The sequence below is a fragment of the Apis dorsata genome, unplaced genomic scaffold (genome assembly GCF_000469605.1).
Source record: "Apis dorsata unplaced genomic scaffold, Apis dorsata 1.3 scaffold_946, whole genome shotgun sequence".
Lineage (NCBI taxonomy): Eukaryota > Metazoa > Arthropoda > Insecta > Hymenoptera > Apidae > Apis > Apis dorsata.
The window spans coordinates 169,332-183,850 of NW_006264055.1; the positions used below are offsets into that span (position 1 = coordinate 169,332).

The 14,519-nt window shown below is 37.2% G+C and overlaps 1 protein-coding gene across 1 annotated transcript in view; it reads right to left on the reverse strand.

Moving 5' to 3' along the window:
* LOC102672317 overlaps nucleotides 1-14,519 on the reverse strand; it is an 86,479-nt gene that overhangs the window by 4,707 nt on the left and 67,253 nt on the right. Inside the window, exon 4 of the mRNA XM_031514271.1 lies at nucleotides 3,704-3,853. Within this exon, the coding sequence (XP_031370131.1) occupies nucleotides 3,704-3,853 (150 nt within the window). The remainder of the gene's footprint in view (nucleotides 1-3,703; nucleotides 3,854-14,519) is intronic.

A 14,519-nucleotide genomic window follows, 5' to 3' on the forward strand; every position in this document is an offset into this window, starting at 1 on the left:
ACTATTTGCCAATTTTCACCGTAATAATAGCCGAACGACCGAGAGAATGCTAAATAATATGAGAACTTTCTACACAAACGATTCTCCGCGGCTTTCTATCAGCCACGAATGGAATTGGAAAAATGCTTATGTGGGTCAGCGTCTCCGGCAGCCAGCGTACCGGGAATAATGTGTATTTCAGAAACAAACGTCACCACCATCGTCGTTGTCTTCGATCTTTGTCTGTGGTTGTCTTTCGTGTTTCTAACTTCGTGTGCAAGAAAACGAATGAAAAAACAACGCGGCCTCCGACCTCGTTTAAATCCGATCGAGCTTGAAAAACTCTTAAACCTAAAGGCCACGATCGAACACATCGACGGATCGTCGGCCCGATACGCCGTGAACATATTTTCACCAGAGCCGGATTTTTCGCAGGCAAATCGTGGCCACCGCAGCGCCACCACGGAGAAAGCTCTCGTGAATCTAACTGCGCGCTTGATCACGACTAGAAACACGGAAGAATCGAGAGAGAACCCGTTGCTTGCTCTCGGGATTCTCTTCGCAACCTGAATACGATTCTTGCACGTTTAAACGATACACGTTCGACTTCATATATTTCGTGAGTCATCCGAAACGGTACACCACGACATCTCTCAGGCTTCGTATGATATTCCTTGCTTTCGTAGGGACGATGTCGAATTGTTGTAACAGCGAAGAGAAACTAAGCGTCTGGTAACGAGAATAACAGTGTCGGTTTTTGCGAGACATATCGATGAAATTCTTCGCTACTTGATTCTTTATACTTGTTCATCTTTGACATAAATTTTGTTAGTTTTTTTATTGTGATTATTTGTGAGTAATAAAGTGATAGATTAATTATGCGATTCTATATTGAATTATTTCATTACTATGCTTAGAGGTTATAAAATTCAATGGGTTCTTTGTTTAATGATAGACCTTTTTATAGAAGAAGATAAATCCTGCATATGTATAAAAACTATTGTATATATAATAATGGAAAATATGCAGTTTAAGATAAATATTCAAAAATTGAGTGGAAATATTCTCAAATAAACAGAATTTGTAATCTACAATGTAATATAACCTATAAAGTTCTTGTCTGTTATATGTTAATTAAGAATTTTATATCAAAGATTATATTTTTATAATTAAAAAAATCATTTCAACCATAAAAATTCAAAGATTCAAACGAATCTTTATTAAAAACAAAAACTTTTCGATCGTTAATTAACCACTGGTATAATAATGCCACTATTCCGATTTTTATCGATGGCTTTCTCCGGACGACAAAGTGGTCCTTCTCCCTTTTGTTCGATTACTCTTGATAACAAGAATAAAAAAAGGAAAGATAGGAGCAAAGAAAGAAACGATTGACAAAACAAATTGCATCTTCGCGAGGATTTTTGCCTGCGGATTAATGGGAAGTTCGAGTCGCTTTGAAGCGTGGTATGCTCGAAACATCGAAGAGCAAGAATCTTCAATTATTAATAAATTGAGGCCAGTCGCGTTCCTGCCCTGTCCCCCGCGATATTTTTCCCTCCGTCAGCGAGACACAAGTGCCCTCATAAATGTCCACGATGTAAATAAGTCGTTCATCGTGTCTGAGAAGAGGCGAAAGAGTCTACGTTCCGCGGACTTTATTTCTTTAATCAGTTTTAATTTCGACGTTCGAACGGTTGGCCAGTCTTGTTTCTCGAAAGTCAACGTTTCAACAATGTCCTCCATCTAACTATCTTCGATTCGCGTTCGGTATAAGGTAAGGTTAGACTTACGATAGGATCAAATATATGTTAATAAAGAATATTAATATATATTCGTACGAAAACTTTTAGAATGTTAAATTCTAGAAATTCTAAAAATTCTAGAAATTCTAGAAATCAAAACAAGTATAAATATTGGTACAAATATAAAAATTTCGATTGAAGTTTATTTATTAAATTATAAGCGATTGAAATTTATCATTAATTGAAACGAGATGAAAAAAATTGTTTTGTTTTCGTTATACCTGTATTTTGTTCTCACTTTATTTCATCCAAGACAAATTTAAATTATTTATAACTTAATAAATAAGACTTAACTTATATTTTTGTACATGAACTTTTATATTTGTTTTGGTTTGTAAAATCAATCCTTCAAAGTTATTTTATGAATATATTAATATTCTATATTCGTGGGAATTTAAAAGATCGAAAGTAATGAGACTAGTCGAAAAATGCGAAATAATGATACGTAAAACTGCAAATTTAAAATTTTTTTTTTTCTAATCTTTGAATTCGTATAATTTAATTTCAATGTACATTTCAATTTTAATTTTAATTATGGTATGAAAAAGTCTGGTAGTGCCAAACCAGAAAAGTAAAGAGCGTGGTTTTGTACAGAAATTCCTTTTTCAGCTAAAAACTGTTGCATTATATGCATAGCTATGCATCTGCACACATATCAGTAACATCGTTTTTTACTCTTCTGATTTAGCACCAACAGACTTTTTTTTTGATTCCATAATTAAAATTGAAATTGAAAGATAATCTGATCTTGATATTTAACAAAATGTGACAAGATAATTAAACATAATTCAAGCAGAACGATTTTTAAACTCTTTTAAATAATTAAATAACCGATGTAGATATCGTATCAAATTCTTCGAAGATTGTTTTAAAGGATAAAAATTTGCAGTTTTAATTATTTTGTATTTTTACTTTTATCTTTTTACTTTTTTGAACTTATATGATATCGCAAGTAAATTCGAATCTGATAATTGGATAATTTCGAATTTTGTGTAAGTACTTTAGAAATCTGAGATATTCCAAGTTAGATAGATTAAAACTTGTAAATATTAAATTCACGAAATCTAGTGAAATTTAATATTGAAAGATTTATTTCGTAGGATTCGATTACAAAAAATTATATTTTCTTATTAAGTACTCGCTATTAAGTACTTAATGCATTATAGAATAATTTCGAATTTTGAAATGAATATATTTATAGAATTCGAATATATGCAATGATTGTAAAAAGTGTATTTGCACATGCAGTAGACATTCTCTTATCCTGTTCCTTCTCATTTTTTAGTAAAGTGTTTCATTATCACGTTCCATTTCATTTTTATAATATCAAACTTAAAACAAAATTTAATTATGTGAAATTTAATATATTATATTTGCATTTAATTACAGCAATGTTTCGAATCCTAACTGTTTTTTTTTTTTTTTACTCATTTTTCTGGAATTATCTTTGTAAGCGAAATTACGGCGTAGTATATAAACGATATAATAAATACAGTAATGTAAATATTTTTCATAGTTACGTATCAAGTATTTTTTTTTTTTTGAAATCTCATAAAAATAATAATCGAAAAATAGATTCGATGTTATAAACGAAAAGAAAGCATCGATATGAATTAAAATTAAAATTTCAAAATTAAAACTTGTCGACCATAAATTATGCCTCGATAGCAATATAGGTTAAAATTATTAAAAATAATTGTGAAACGTCAGAGAAATGGCACAGTTAAACAAACATTATCAAACCGAATCAGGCAAATCCCGATCGAATAAATTTTTTTAATCGAATTTAATCGCAAAAGTTTCGAATCTATCCACGCACACCGTTCGATCGGCACACACCACTACACACCCAATTTTATATTTTTGATCCCATCGTTGTTCAACGTTCAACCCGTTACAAAAAGTTACAGATCACTCACATGGTCGATGTTAATCTCTCCCTTGTACATGAACTCGACCAGCACTTTGATGTCTGAGAACTTGACGTCCCGCATTATGACAATGGGGTCCTTCTCCTCGTACTGGGACAAAATCGTGTCGAAGTACGTGCTGCACGCTGACAGAACCACCTGCGAAAAAACAAAAGCGAGAAGGGCGGCCGTTAATGAAGGGGCTAAACGATCCGTCGAAAACTTTTGACGCTTGCAAATCGACCATTAAACCGAGGCAAACCGGTTACAACAGCGTGGGGGACATGACCGACAAAACTCGTCCTTGACAAATATTCCTCGATGGGTATACACTCGCTCACACACGTATATACGCGCATACACACATACATATATATATACGAGAAAATCAAGAACGTTGAAAATTGAGGACCCGACAGAGTTAATTCATAGGTGTGCGGATAAGGGCACGCGACGCTGTGTCGCTCTTCATTAATTACCCCGAAAACTGGCATGCCACACGTGAGCCGTTATAGAGCCGTTGTAGAGCCGTTATATGCGCGCACACACACACACAAACATACATACATACATACATACATGTTGAACGTATACACGAAGATCGTGGAGATGATCGAATTCTTAAGCGGTGCTTCCCGAACACCGCCGGATAAAATATGTATTTCCGCTTGGACGCCTGAGCCGGCTACTATGTGCAGATCTGTCATGAAAGTCAATGAAGCACTCGACGAACAGGCTACTCTCTCGTTCTCTGACCGCTGTGATTCTTTTTTTTTTTTTTTTTTTTTTTTTTTTTTCTTTTTTTTCTCTTCTCGTGCCTTGAAGCTTGTTACACACCTTCCTTGACTTGACGCTGCTTTCGATACGGGGAGGAGAAAGAAGAAGAAAAAGATTTCACTGCTCTCGAGTTGCACACGTGCTTGGAATATCGTGGTGGGGGAAAGTAGGGTAGAATAGGGGAGGTTAGAAATAAAATCTGGTAACTTTGAAATTGATAAAATAAGATAATCTGTTATCCGTTATGGATAAATTGTTTCTTCCTTCTCCGTATTGGAAGAATATTAAAAAAAAAAAAAAAAAAAGGAAATTTTAAATAAACGTTTATTTCTGCCTTGTCCAGGTAAAAGTAATTTTGATCGTACTTCTAATATTATTTCCTAGCAGAGAGCAATGAAATTTACTAATTCAAAAGATTAGAAAGTGTGTTTACGGTAGAGACTTGAAACTTGATTTGTTGCAACACCTGTTGACTTTGCCGGTGTATTTGCTGCTAAGTAAAGTGCAGAATTTGCAGAAGGATGATTGTAGAGGAGAAAGTGATTGATAGGTTTATAAATCTCATTCTTAACGTTAAAAAATATTGTTTTGCAATTTTCTTGATGGGTTTGTAATATCCCGCCAAGTGTCAACCGATTTTCAACTCCTCTGCTTTTCCGAATCACTATCATCGACATAATAACCGAACTATAATGCGAACGCACGTATATTGCGTCGAAGCAACGTGACGAAAATAAATCGTATCGATCGACGTTAATTCTTAAACTCGACCTATCCAGAGACGAAAAAAAAAAAAAAAAAAAAAAAAAAAAAAAAAAAAAAAAAAAAAAAAAAAAAACAAAAGAACAGGCACCCGATCGAATGGATTCCCAATTGAGGTGGAGAATCTGATAGAGATCTAAATCAATCCTAAATAGGCGAGGTAGAATCGAAGGGAAGCTGTATTAAATTAAATCGAGTCGATATGAAAAGGCCTTGAGGAACACTGAAACACGGTTTGTATTCAGGTCAGATCGGTTTATACACAAGTATAGAGACACCAGATATTCTAAAATCGGCACAGAGATCGATCGTGTGTGCGAAACGGGCTTAAAACTGTCCAAGAACGGCTTCGCACGCCCACGTGCATATTTAGCACCGTTAAACAACCGATATTCCTGTCAATCGTGATTTTATTTGCCGACACAAGTCATTTTATTAAACGACACGATATCCTCCGTCGATATCCATCTCCGGATATCGATCGTAATTTTTCTCACAACCCTTTACCTTTTCGTATAATCCGGTTGTCGCGAAATAGAGAAGGTATAGATCTCGTAAACGATGCGCCTCGTCCGATCGGAATTTATTTCCTCAGTTTCGATTTAAAATGATCGGGATTTCGCACGGCGGAAACGTTCCCCTGCAACCGAGGCGCGCTTAAAGTTTAAAAGATATCGATATCCCTATTATGTAGAATATAAATTGTTCTCAATATCTGGGGAAAAATTTATTACTTCGTTCTCGTTCATTATCTTGTTTGTTTGTCCGAGGCTAAACCGAGCGTGCACCGTTTCCAATTCAACCCTCGTAAATCAGCGTAGCTTAGCCCAGATTTGTCACCTATCATCGGCACAGATCAACACTCATCAAGTGTATTCAACACCTTCCTCGTGAACCACTCTGTTTTTTTAACAGGGAAAATTATTATTTTTTTTTTTTTTTTCTTTGTTCTGTACTTGTATTTTTCTTTCTATCGATGCTCTTTCTCTTTCTCTTTCTCTCAAAACGAACAAAATTATCACAAGTGTAGACGCGATAAAATCAGTTTCTTTTAATAAACTATACCGATTTATCGTTAAAGCGTTAGTTAAAAATGTATATTTGAAGCGTTGGTAAGAACCTTTAATCTATCTTTTTCTTGTTATTTTTTTCTTTCGAGAAAATTTCTAGAGAGAAAAATATTTATTTTTGCAAGTTTAAATGAAATTGAATTAAATTGTTTAATTGTTATGAAAAATATCGGATTTGAAAATCGAACACATATTTATTCCAACTTTCTGAATAGTAATTTCTCTCTGCGAGAGAGCTGAATGCAGACGAGAAACATCTTCCATGACTCTCTTCTTGCAAAAAGGCGAAATCCGATTCTTATTATACTTCAAATTAGGCGCCACTGAGTTTGGAATCGTTCGAGAAACTATCGTAAGATGGAAGAACGTTTCTTGTATAGGTTAGGAAATCATTCGTTTCTATATATTTCACGTGCATTGATAAAATATTCATTGGCGAAGAAATATCTAGAAACAATGAAAAAATACAACTTTTTTTATAGAGAAAGAAATTATTTCAAATATGGAAGCTGTATTTTACTCGATCGAATGGTGGTTTCTAATTGTCAACCGAACGGGACACGAGCGTGTATGATTTTTCCTACGAATTTGCATTTTATTTCACGAAACGTAAGCCCACCGTAAATCGTGTTCCTCTCTCTCTCTCCTTTTTTTTCCCCCTCCCTCTTCAACTGTCTTTTTCTCTCATCTCGACTTTTTTTTTGTCGCTCGAGCGTGGTTTCTATCGACTCCCCCACAACACAAGAGCGTTCGCGTAATTCCTTGAAAATTATTCTGCGGAACGACAATAGAATTTTACATGCAAGTAAAAAAAAAAAAAAAAAAAAAAAGAGGCAACTGTGGAATACATACGTATTAATTCCGTACCGCGGTATTGTTACATTTGCAAAAAAAAACTCGTGTTTCGTTTTTCGTTCCGAATTATTTATTCCTTAACCCTTTAACCGGCCTACGCCGTAGTTTTTCGCGAATTTGTTCCCCTTTTGTGTTTTTTCATTGTTACGATTCCTCCCCCCTCCTCCCTCCCCCTCCCCCTTTTGTTTCGGTGAAACAAATGTTTACCGTCCAATAAGGTCCCGTATTATCGTGTTGTGTATCAAATTGTCCGATTTTTCAACAAACGTAACCGAAACGATTCAACCAATTGCAAACGTTGAATTTGATTGCCGGTTACAGAAAGAACGTCGGATATTGTGCTTTTCCCTGGAAATAATTGCTCAGTTAAAACGTTAATCGTTTCATGCATCAAACAATTTTCCGTCAAAAGGAGCCTCGAATATCCTCGTTTCGCTCTTTGAAAATTGTCATTTCAATATTGATCACATCGCACATGAAAATCGTTTTTAATTATAACGAGCATCAAATATCTTATTATTTTTTCTGGGGAGGAAAAAAAAAAAAAAAAAGGTTTCGTATACGTTCTGACGTATACATCTGGTGAAAAGAGTTATCAAAAATCTGCACGAACGATATATAAACAATTCGTTATTTTCAGCAAAAGGATATCGATCGATTGCGAAAGAAAGTGGACACGAAACGAGAATATGATTAACAAGTACATGGATGATTCAAATTGAAAAATGTTTATTCTTCTTAAATTAATTACTTTTCAAGTTATAGGTTATATATATATATTTTTTTTTTTAACCTAACATAACATCAAAAATAATATATATATATAATATAATATATATATAATCAAAAATAATATATCTGGATTTTTCATTCCAAAAAGATATTCAGATTTTATTATTTTCAAATATCGAATCGTACAGCCTAACGCGTTTCTCGAAAGTATACGAATAAAATTTCTTCAGAATCTTTGGCACGATGTAAACACGAGAAAAACGCGCCAAGTTTGAAACACTCGAACGTATACCATGTTATACCATGCCGGAAAAATAACACGCAACGGAAAGTAAATATTTGTTCATGTTAATCGTTTTATAAATCAATCCATCCTATGCAAATCTCTTAGAAAATAATTGAATTCAAAAATCGATCCGATAAATTTGCATAACCAACATAAAGATCGAACGGAAGCACGCGTCGCAGCAAGTTGCGCTCTCGCTGGCAAAAAAAAAAAAAAGAAATAACGCGAGCACGTTTCGAAGAAGGAAACGCGATGCATCGTGAAACATCTGGAGGCAGCTGTGTTTTCTGGAAAGCGAATGGTAGTATCGCGATCGCGGAAGAATGGGTTTCCCATGGTGGAGGCCGAAGAACTCTCAAGTACGAAAGAGTGTCTGGCTCTCGGCCCCGCCCAGTCAATAGCCTGAATATTTAATGTTAGAAGTTCCGTATTGATTTTCGCGATTTTTACGTCTCCGCAAATAAGGCCGTAAAAGACCTTACGCCGCCTCGTGTCTGTTTCTTACACGTACCCACACAGCCACGCGCGCGCATGCACGTACGGAAGGACACTCGCGTCTCCACGCGTGTGTGTGTGTATATACACACACGTATATACACGCGTACACGGTCGAAACGGATCAAGTAGGGAGGAAGGAAGACGGGGGAGAGGTAAAGAAAGAGAATGAGCGAGCGAGAAAGAGAGAGACGCGCGTTACTTTTCAGTGCCAGCTATATAACGCTTTTTATTATGCCGGGCCGCTTTTATGGGGAAATACTGCGATGAAAAAAGAGGAAGACGTCGAGACGCGCGGGGGAGGAAGGAAAGGGCAGAAGAAGAAAGAAATTGCACTGCCCGGGTTTCATATCGAGTCATTACGATCCCCGGGCACTTTCACCCCCCCCCCCNGTTGTTAACGCTGCCTTACCGTTATTTATTGATATGCGCGGCCTCGTTGGCTCGATGCAATAACGCCACGTCGGCACGAGCTTTCGAGAGACACCGTTGTCTCGCGATCGTTGCGGATTTTTGATCTTTTTTTTTTTTTTTTTTAGTCGTTTTGCCCGTTGAGACAAGGAAAGATGCTCTCTTTCTCTCTCTTTCTCTCTCTTCGTATTTTTTTTTTCTTTTCCAGAGAGTTTTGCATACTGGCGCACGTGGGTGTTCCTGGTACAGGAACTGAGAGACCGAGATATACCGTATATAGATGTAACGTTTTTCCACGCGACGCCGGAGACTTTAACGCTTGACCTCGACGCACCGAAAATTTTCACCTATCTTTCTCTCGTTCCAATTTTACGGTGAATAGGATTTTTTTTGAAGCAACGTGAATATAATCGTGAAAGCGAAGGACACGATCATTGTCATTATCAATGCAGGAAAAATATAATAAATGCGATACGAACGGCAGCTCGCCGTGTAATCCATATTATTCTCGTTTAACGTCTGAGAAAGCGTAACCGTTTTCTACTTTTGACATGCCATTGGTATAAACGCACGTGGGAAAACGAGTCGATGATTCTCTCGAAAACTCGAACTTGCCGCGTTCCGTTGATTAATATCCTTATAAATTTCTCGACCGAAATATCAAAATACCGCGAACGACTGGAAGAACTCGAGAAATCCAGTCGATATCTTCACGAGGGGTTGAAGCGGTGACGAGGGGCTCGCGGGGGAAAGGAAGAGATGTAGGAGTGAGCGCTTTACTTTTGATCGAGCGACGAAATATGGCGCACGATTCGTTGTTCGACGTAAGGGGCATTCGCTCGCTACGAAGTTCATTAGAAAAACGAGATTACCGGCCTCTCTGCCTCTAGTTACGTAATTCGATCGATAGTTCAGGCGTTTCCCGTTTCTGGCCGCCGACGAGGAGAAGCAAAAGGGGCGACAGGGAAGGGGGGAGTGCAGGGGGACAGAAAGACAGACGGTGAAACGAGAGAAACGAGATGGAAGGGTAAAAAAGGAATTTGCAACCGCGATGAGGGAAGGTGTGGCCTTGGAAAAAAGAAAAGGGAAAAAAGAAAAAAAAAAAAAAAAAAGAAAGGGACTCGCGACGAAAAATTCAATTGGCGCCGGATTATTCGATTATCGAGTCTTTGAGACGCATGCATCGACGACGCGACGTTTCGTTTCGTTTCGTTTCGTTTCGTTTCGTAATATCGACAGCGGAACCAAGAGAGTCGAGAAAGAGAGGAGAGAAAAAAAAAAAAATTTCCAGGCCGCTGGAAGGAATCGGAGAATGAAATTAAATCGGATTTCACCAAGGACTTCTTTCGTAGATTCCCTTCCTCTCTTCTTTTTTCTTTCCCCTCCCTCGTTTCGAAACTAATCTCGCGTTTCGTTAAAACCATCGTCGGATGAAGGAGGTTAACGAGCTTGTAACCGAACATTTTAAAGTTGGAACGATTTTTATAGAAAAACGTAAACGGTCTAGACAAACTGTTCGAGTTTACATCGAGTTTTCCGAAGAAAAGAAATAACCGAAGAAAAAAAGAAGGAAAAGAAAAAATTGACACAGAAAAACGAACGTGGATAAGAAAGACGCAACGGCGTAGATTTCAGATCAAATTTAAGTTAGAAAGTGATTGTCAAGTACGGTCAACGACACTCCTCGTACAAATCGACTATCGTTTACATTAGCGTAAAGTCGTTTGAAGAGATTCTGGCCGCGAAAAAAATTGTCTTACGTAATTTCATAAATAACGCATACGCATAATTTCCATTTCAATAGGTGACTGTTTATCTCTAGAGTTCATCGTATCCCACCGATGAATGGAGAACTGAAATTAACGAAAACAAACTGCCCATCGTGTACTAGATCTCTTTCTCTTTCTAAATACTTTCAATTTTATTACAGTTTTATAAATATTACGCAATTTCTACGAATTCGGCATCAATCAGTCAAGTTTTTCTCATCGGATTTAACTAAGATCGTTAAAAAAACTTACCTACTGTGAGAGGTTATGTAACGTTTTTGCAACAAAGTAAACATCGACGTTGAATTAAACACGAATATATCGACAATTTAATTCTAATTTCAATAATTGGTATAGTATTATTAAGTTACGAAGTAGATATGTTATTAAAATATCCAGAAATGGCACAACAATCGTTGAAATATTATACGACATTCGTCCCAGTGGTAACTAAACATGGCGACTAAATATCGATATTTTGGTAATATCGATATACTAGCAAATATCGATAAGATTCGATATTATCGAAACTATCGATAATTGTTTGATAGATTTCAATATTTTTGATAATGTAATGACTTCTTTTTCCTTTTATTCGAATTTTAAGCAAAACTCTTCTGAAGTTAGAAAGAAATAAAATCTTTAATCCGAAAATAATTATTATTTGTTATCATAATAATATTTCAAATAATCGTTGGATTGGAAAATTTATAAAAACTTAATTGAAATTTCTAGAAAATCCTTTCAAATAAACAGAAAATAAATATCAATGTTTTATTATATCGATATGATTGAATAGCTGATATATCGATATATCGATATTTTCCCTAAAGTTTGTAAACGCGGAACCAACTGGTGGCATAACATATTCCGAACCGAGAGAAGGATCGTAACCGACGAACGAACGAATTCTGAGAAAGCGGCGGACCGTGAAGGCTATGGCCACGACAAAGCGAACGGTGAAATTTTCAAATTTTCACCTTGGTCTTGGTTCATCAAGTGATGAGAGTGAGTGCGCATGCGCACTAAGTTTGCTCTGTGATTATATCATCGGTGAAAAGGGAAAGGTCGTGTATAGCAAAGGATCGCGGCGACAGAAAGAACAATGGCGCGAATAGAAACGGAAAGAAAGAAAGATGAGAGGTACTGGAGACGAATAAAGAGCAAAGGAAAAAGAATGAGAAACAGTTTGCTAGAGTGAAAAAAAAAAGGGGGGGTAGGGAGTAGAAATAGAACTTCAGCGAAAGAAAGAAAAAGAAAATAGGAGTCAAAGAGAAACGGACGAGAAGGATGAAAAAGGAGGAAAAATAGAAGAGAGGGCAACGAGAATGATAAAAAAAGTCAGGAAGAGAAAGGCGAGGGCGAAGAAGGAAGATTGAAACGGAAGGGGGGGAGGACGAAGAGAGAATTGACGGTGAGGGAGAGAAAAATGAAAAAGGAAGGAATGACAGTGGGAAAAAGGTCCGTGAGAGGGAAAGAAGGAAGGAAAGAGCAGAAGGAAAGACGAAGAGGGAACCGGAATAGAGAAGGAGAGAAGACAAACGCAATTGTCCGAGGTTCGCGTGCATGTATTTACGTACGCGTGATTGTATAGGTACTTATACACATCTCTACTTGGACGCGCAGCCATGCATATGGGCTTGCGTGTCTCCATGATCGCAATGGCGTAAGGAACTCGTCGATCTACAAAGTAGAACGTAGTCACGCGCTGATTTTCTAATAACCCACTGAGATTTCATTGATTTGTAATCGTCACGCTCGAACGACTTAACAACCGAGGGAAACATAAGTGTGACTTTATAATACGAGATCGAGGGAACAAATCACACACACGTGTACGAACAACGAGATACTTAACCATCGATTTCGAAAGTTTTTGGAAAATTCGAGCAATGCGAAGGCCGAAGTCTATTTATCTCGTTGGTTACCTTCGTGACTGCCTCTCTCTTCCAGGGGGAAAAAGTAACAAGATACAAAATAACAAGAGTCGTGTCTGATTCTGGTTAAGCGCCTTTCAAAACTACGTGCACTTCGGCCACGATTGCCAATCGTATCAAAAATAAAATTGAACCGCGTCTGTAGAACGAATTATTCCTGAGTTACGATTAAACGTCAATAAATAAAGAATGTTAATATTTCGACGATTAATATATCGCGCGATTGACTTCTTGAACTTTAATTATTAGTCTTAACAATGCCACCCTCTAAATGAATACGTTTGATGATTCTCATGTTATCGCTGTATCTGGATTAATCTTGAACAAGATTTGTTTATCGATTCGTCACGCTCGTTTGTAAATTGAATTGTACACTCGTGATTCAAAAACGTCAACGATTAACGGATGTCGGTACATCGATGTTGTTCGATTTAAATAACACGATTTTCTGAAATGGTTTTTTTTTTTTTTTTAATTTTTGTAAAAGAAGAAAAGCATTAAACACGGTGAAAAATTTGTAGAAACGTTTCAATATACAAGTTATGGGTACTTACTTCAGAATAATGAAAATAACACTTATTATTCACGCACATTATATTTTTATTAATGCCAAAATAATATTGAAAAATCCTAATCTCCACTAAAAATTTATTCCTTTAACGTGTCAAAATTTACGAACTTGTGCTACGTCTCAATCAAACCTAACCTATTAATCACCTAACGTTTAACCAAATAAGTTCGATAAACGATCAATCCGGATATTTTTTGTGTGATAAACAATCGAGAAGACTGAAATTTTCGTAAAATACAGTTATCTGGTGGTAAGTGGGAACGGCGTTTTGATCGCGTGCAGGCAAAAATTACAAGTTTCGTCGAAGCGCGGAGTGTGTATCAAGGTCCCGAAGGAGCTTTGCATAGATGGCGCAAAGTTTGTCCGCGAATTTCCACGTGATGATACGCGTCGCGAGACAGTCTCCACGGCTGCAACAATATAAATGTACGCCAATAGGAGCCGGGGGAAACGAGCGAGGCGAGATCTAATGAAAAATATTAAACTCCGAGACACGAGTAAAACAAATTAATCTTCTACGCTACTGTCAGTGGCGGAAGAGAAGGGGGAAGAGAGAGAGAGATGTGATGTATAATAGCATGTATATGTGTAAGTGCGTGTTCCGAGGGAAGAGAAGCGTGACTCAATGTGAACGCAGACAAGAGAGGGAGGGAGGGAGAGAAAGAGAGAGAGAGAGAGAGAGAGAGAGAGAGAGAAAGAATGAGAAAGAGAGATGGGGAAAAGTACTTACGCCCGTACGAAAATATCGATTATATTTTTTTACGAGTTCACTCGCTTCGGCGGGTGTTAATTTCGTGAAACTGCTTTTCCTTCGCCACGCGTCGCTCGTAAAATCCCATTTAACACGTGCGAGAGCACTCGTCCTCCCTTACCCTCTCCCTCTCACTCTCTCTCCCTCTGTCTCACTCTCCTTCTCTCCATTTCCTGGTCGCGCTTTGCCATCCTCTTTCTTCATTCGCCAGTGATCCCGGCGCGCATCAGGAGAAAATTCAAGCGCGCGCATTTTCCACTCGGGGCTTTTGAAGAATCACCCACGCGCCGATTTTCCCCGGGTGTCGAGACTGGCTGCGTTTTTGCTTTTTCCTTTTTCTTTTTTCTTTTTTTTTTTTCCTTCTTTTTTTTTTTTTTACGCAGTGTCACCGGATTCTGGACCCCTTTTT